This window comes from Dermacentor andersoni, chromosome 5, assembly GCF_023375885.2.
Source record: "Dermacentor andersoni chromosome 5, qqDerAnde1_hic_scaffold, whole genome shotgun sequence".
Classification (NCBI taxonomy): domain Eukaryota; kingdom Metazoa; phylum Arthropoda; class Arachnida; order Ixodida; family Ixodidae; genus Dermacentor; species Dermacentor andersoni.
The window spans coordinates 183,867,061-183,873,060 of NC_092818.1; the positions used below are offsets into that span (position 1 = coordinate 183,867,061).

At 49.5% G+C, this 6,000-nt stretch overlaps 1 protein-coding gene across 3 annotated transcripts in view; it reads right to left on the minus strand.

Moving 5' to 3' along the window:
* Window positions 1-4,855, minus strand: part of Lac (septate junction protein lachesin) — a 70,174-nt gene extending 65,319 nt beyond the window's left edge. The window contains exons 1-3 of one of the 3 annotated variants that reach the window (XM_055071409.2): window positions 4,220-4,855; window positions 2,068-2,759; window positions 1,820-2,009 (exon numbers count right to left, since the gene is read on the minus strand). In XM_055071409.2, the coding sequence (XP_054927384.1) occupies window positions 1,820-1,937 (118 nt within the window). In that variant the 5' untranslated portion in view covers window positions 1,938-2,009; window positions 2,068-2,759; window positions 4,220-4,855. Of the gene's footprint in view, window positions 1-1,819; window positions 2,857-4,219 lie in introns of those variants that run through there. The other 2 variants (XM_055071407.2, XM_055071408.2) reach the window with 2 other exon arrangements.
* Window positions 4,856-6,000: the final 1,145 nt, after the last annotated feature.

Below are 6,000 nucleotides of genomic sequence, written 5' to 3' on the forward strand. Positions count from 1 at the left end.
TACCGAAACAAATTACTGGCGGATATATACTCCACTTTACTGGAAAAAATATGCACTAGGTTTTCTCCGAGTAACGCATTTGCTCTTCCTTTAACTCCTGGTGCGTGATAGCTGGGAGGCCCTGTATAAGTCACTCAGTAACCAAAATGAGGCCAAGCCGGATTCACTCGAAATCAGAATCGACAGCAGCCATGTGCAGCAGAGCTTATACTCGGACTCGCAGAAAAAAAAAAGGATGCCACAGTTTCTCCGGAAAGGTGAAGCAGTATTAGCGATAGTGAAATACAAAACAATTTCACAAAGGAAGATTACACCACCGAGAGAAGCCCCCTCCCCCGCCTATGTTTGAGAAGCTGCATTACCGACTCGGGAACTAAGTCCAGAATTGTATTTCAGTTCGCATATAATGCCAGTGGACACCGAAGGGTCAAAATTTTTACAACCGTACAATGTTCTCCACAAAGGGGAAAATAGCGCCATACAACATACCTTCGCCATTTTATTAAGTTACAATGAACATTGAACAGCAATTAGAAGTGGATGCAAGCAGATAAATTTACACAGGGCACTGAACACAGAAAGACAAAAGGAACGTTGATGAAACAGTCTGATCAAGACGTAACACCACAGGCATGTGCGGTGGTGGCATCCGATAAATGTCCAATCTTGCTGAAGGGAGGTTCAGGATCTGCTTTACTTGACTGTAGCGGTACGTAACTTTGCCGCTAACATGAACAACGAGTATAGAGAGGTTCTTGAAAAAATAAGCTTGGTACCATGCCAGCCCTAGATTTCAAAGGATAACCTCATACTCTTGATCCTCAGAAGTTAACGTAAATGTTTCATTGCCTTTCATTCACACAGTGTGCTTTTTTTGCTATGGTATGCTGATGCTTCTCATTAGCCATGATGAATGACTTGATAAACAAAGAAGATGTGGATAAGGAAAAGATACAAACGGAGAACCCTTGGATCAGAAAACAAGTTGACAAGGCACGGGTCATACACAAATACACGAGTTGACGGCCTTCAATTAGGGAGAACGCCCAGAGCCAAAGTCGGAAGGGTTTCCGAAAAGATCCGCGACGATCACTGCGGAACCATTAACGAGCTTTCTGAAGGAACTCGCCGATTAAACGAGGCCATCCACCAAGAATGTCATCGATGAAGTGAGAACGCACCCAGCGAAAATGATGAACAAACAGATGAAATGAGTGAATTCGCACGCGCGTACAACAAATAGATATGCAGCAACACACACGCAAGCTCGCATACGCGCGCGTAACTTCACAATGCGAACCAGTATCAGACTACCATTACGAGAGCGCAGAATGTCAATAAAAGTGCACCAATCCCCAGATTTACTAAGCAGTGTATCACAGAGGAGCCATCATATTACGTCTGATTGTTTTGGGCCGCTCGTCGCAATACGAGTCCAACGGCCATGACACAGCTACCGGGAGGAAAGAACTCTCGCAGGGATGTCGTGGTTGGTGTTCGCCTCATGAACCCGTAGATCTGCAGCGTCATCGAGTGAGCACGGAGCAAGGAGAGGTGGACTCTTCCTGCAGCGCAACGTCATCGGGCGTAGCAATGTGACGAACTGTCGCAAGAACAGGGCTTGCTGCGCTACGGTGAGCCCTAGATTGCATCGCCTACTACGCATGCGGGCGAGATCTTGACGGGCTGCGGATGTCAAGACAACGGTTGCCGACTGAAACAACAACAACAACAACAACAACAACAACAACAACAACAAAAGAAATACGTGTTAATGAGCCGTCAGCACACTGTCGCAGTACGGGTCGGAAGGACTTACGCGCAGTCGATGTACTGCAGGATGGGTAGTGCAGGTTTCTTCGTTCGCCAGGAAACCAGTAGCTGTCAGGCTGGAGCATAAGTGCACAGAGGATGGGACGACACGAGCTGAACGCCATGCGTCTGAGACACGGCAGAGCGCAGGGACGTTGCTGGAGAGGGCTAAAAGCGGAGGCCTACAGGGTGCGTACCTGAACCAAAGGGGGCGACTTTTCAAGTTATGAATATCACCAGAAAGTAGGTACTCACCACGACAGGCGTCATCGCACGAGCCGTGGTAGGTGAACTCGTCAAGTATGGTCCGCATGTCGAGCGACAAAAAAAAAGAAAGCATGGCACAACGAATGGAAAAGAAAAAAAAAAGTGGCCACCTACTTCGGCCGCAACGCGCCGCGCTGCGGACCGAAGGCAACGTCCGTTCTTCAGCGTAGCTGGATGAACTGGAAGTAATACGCCACTGGTTAGCCTGACCCTAATTCCGGATGCCACCGACTTCCGCGATTCCACATTCCGCGCTCTTTCACGCTCGTGGACGCGAAATTGTGTCCGGGAACAATGGCACTCAGAACGGGCCGATGGACGTGTCGCAAACGAGGGAAGACAACTGCCAGCTGTGGCCTGCGCAGTGTCAGCTGCCTGCCTAGTGTTAGCTGAGCCTGAAGCTAGAATCGCCCCACCCCGTCCTCTCCGCTTCCGTCACGGCGACGACTCGATGTGGTTGCGGCCTTCCAAGGAAGCTCGTGCGTAATTAAGCACTACAATTAACTTCACATAATTTGACAATGTTGTCAATCAGTTTTGATAAAGCTATAGGAGCCGCGCCGCCCTCGCAAGCTAAACACTCCCACCTCGTCGATTAGATGCCGAAGCGACGCGGTGGCGACAGTTGCTCCGTTGTCCCTCAGGGCAGTGCCACAGTCACTTGATTGCACGAGCTTCACCTACGGTTGAGAAAAAAAAAAAAGTAATGGGAAGCACGGGAGATTTGCAACGTAGCGCATTGGCACGTAAATAGTGCGACCATGAATACAACGGGAGGGCGTAGGACTGTCGGTCGTATACGCCACCCTATGCTATATAACGCGAACTCGCATCGAAAATAGAAACGCCTAAAAGCGCATGCATCGCAGGGCTTTAATAATCGTTGCTGTGAAACGCCGTCTCAAAACGAAGTAAAAGGATGGGCTCGGTCGTCTCGCTGTCGTCGAGAGCGGAGTCATTCCTTGCTGCAACTAAAGTTATTGGGCAAACAACGCCTCAAATATTCCAGCGAAACAACCGAACGCGACAAAGTTTTTCGCGGATTGTGTGGTGATTGACCGGGCGACTTCGAAGACCGCGTGAGGCGCATGCGCCTCGGCGTCTGTTGCCTTGCGCTGAGCTGTGATAATTACACTTCTGTAGTTACACCGTGAGCACATTCATGCGGCACTAACGGCGTTGTAAATCACAATAAGGCGTAAAAATACGCAGTAGCAGCGGGCACGGTGAGCTGGAGTGCAGAGGTGAGCAGCCTTGCCAGAGCGCGGCGCCCGGGTCTTGCGGTGCAAGACAGCGCTAACGTTAGCCGCTGCAGGCTCGAGTAGTACTGCGCACGCGCGAAAACGAGCCAGGTGCACATTGCTTCATTGTCCAGTTCCCATCTTGTGCGCCCGCTTCCCGCCGCCACGGTCGCCCTGCATGGCCATGTGGTTTTAAAGGGTTTTAATACGAGGCGCGGTCAGCCGCCATCACTCGTGCTTGCTTGCCGCTTGCAACGTAATTTTAAAGCCCCTATAGGAAGACAGCGCGGCCACGGCTGCACGAAGCGAACGCACAAGGTATAGCAACCGGTCAAGGAAGCGATGAGCAGGCACCAGACTCATGGCCGCGCGTGCGCAGTGGACACCCAACTCGAGCCCAGCAGTTAGCCATGAGTTAGCGTTAGGACGAGCTGCTCCGCAGCGCCCCGGCGGCGCGTACTAGACAAGGCAGTTCACCTCCGTACATAACAGTATCGAAGGCCATATATTCTTGCAAAGAATCCCTAGACTTCGCCGAGATGCGTTAAGGGGCCAGAGATACCGGGAAAAAAAGAAACATATTTGGGGAAACACGCTAGTTACGCGACGGACGGCTAAATGCAACGGCTTCATGCAGATATATAAAAAAAAAATTGCCACGCCATTGTAAGGTATATAGCGCGTTCCAGTTAACGGCAGCGAAGCTGTTTCAGAAAAAAAGGAAAAGCACAGTGCAAGACAGTTTCAAGGCTACGGTGTTCGGTTGCCAGAATTCTGACGCTAGAAGACCACAGGTTTTATAACTTCATCTTACACCATGAATTCTTCGCTTCTTTTCTGTTTTTGAACAGCTTGAATTATATTAGCTGCGACACACACACACGCACATAGTGGCTCACCTCGCAAGGTAGTTGAAGCACGTGGCGATGACAGTTGCCTCGTTGTCCCTCGGGTAAATGACACAGTCAGTTCGTTCGTGGGAACACGCGCAGAAAAGAAAGGACCACGGCAGGCGAAACTTGTGACTGGTCAGGACGTCAGGCGTGACAGCTCGTGCACATGGCTCGAGCATGAGAACGGATGGAATCGCCGCCGCGCGTCGCCTACATATTCCGGGAGCTCTAATGGGCCCTGCGAGAATTCCTGAGTAAAACAGAGTCCCGTAAACACAATTGCAGAAGTCCTGGCAACAAGTGGAGCAGCCACGACTTAAAGCTTCAAAGCACGCCATGCATCAGAAGGCAGCGGCGGAACCCATGGCTGTTTCCCGGTCGGTGAAGTGGTGGACACCGCGCCTAACGTCGACAATAGCTGCAGGAGCATATATAGTAAGATGCAACGGTGCATTTTGCGTCTGCTGTGCCAAACGCAAAATGACGGGCGGGTCACTTAAAGCAAAAAGCAAAATTAAAGCACAATAAAATTTAAGCGCAAATCTCAGCTGTTGGCGCATGCACTGCTGTGCCCAGGCATCTTCGTGCGCCGTACGTCATCGCTCGTCGCCAGTGGACCGCAACAGCCGTTATCACCGAGATGAACAACTCGGCGTAACCGCTGGTCTGCAAGAAAAAAACAAGAAGAAGAAACAAAGGAGGACAACGAAGGAAAATGATCGTTGTCATAATCTGACCTTCCATAATCCGCCGGTTTCGGAATGTTCCAGTAGCGCCCACTTTGTTCAGCTGAGACTGCGTGCCGCATCGAGGATTACGGTACCGTCCTAGGGAAATGATTGTACGGCCGCAACCGCATCGTCTATCGATGGGGCACACGAACGCAACCACCGCTCCGCACACATCATGCCGCCGTCGTGTTTGCGAGGCGCCGTCACAACCTAGGTGGACTTGCGATCCACGGACGCGAACTACGTAACGTGTCGGAACCCTTTTCGAGTTTCACTATCGATTTCATTTTCATTCGTGCCGTCTATGCACTGAAATATAAGCAGGGCAATATCGTCACCAATTTAGAAGATGTAGTAAAAGCAGAGTAAGAATTCTATACAGACCTGTACAATACGCAGAGCAGACAGGACAGCTCCTTTGAAAGTAATAATGAACAGGTTACAGAGGCTCCTTCTATAACTTGCGATGAAGTTAGAAAGGCCTTAGAAGACACGAAACGAGGAAACGCGGCAGGTGAAGATGGAATAACAGTCGGATTTAATGAAAGATGGAGGAGACATCATGCTTGAAAAGCTTGCGGTCCTTTACAAGAAATGTCTCAGGACCTCAAGGGTCCCAGAGAACTGGAAGTATGCCAACATTATACTAATCCACAAAAAGGGAGACGTTAAAGATTCGAAAAATTCTAGGCCCATTAGCTTACTGCCAGTTTTGTATAAAATATTCACGGAGATAACTTCCAATAGAATAAGGGCAACAGTTGACTTCAGTCAACCAAGGGAACAAGCTGGCTTCAGGAAGGGATATTGTACAATGGATCACATCCATGTAATCCGGTAATCGAGAAATCCGCACAACCTCTGTACATGGCTTTCATGCATTACAAAAGGGCATTTGCTTAAATGAAGATACCACCAGTCATAGAGGCACCATGCAATCAAGGAGTAGAGGAGGTTCACGTAACTATTTTGGAAAATATTTACAAAGATTCCACGGCTACCCTAATTCTCCACAAGTAGGAAGACACCTATAAAGAAAGGGGTCAGACAAGGAGA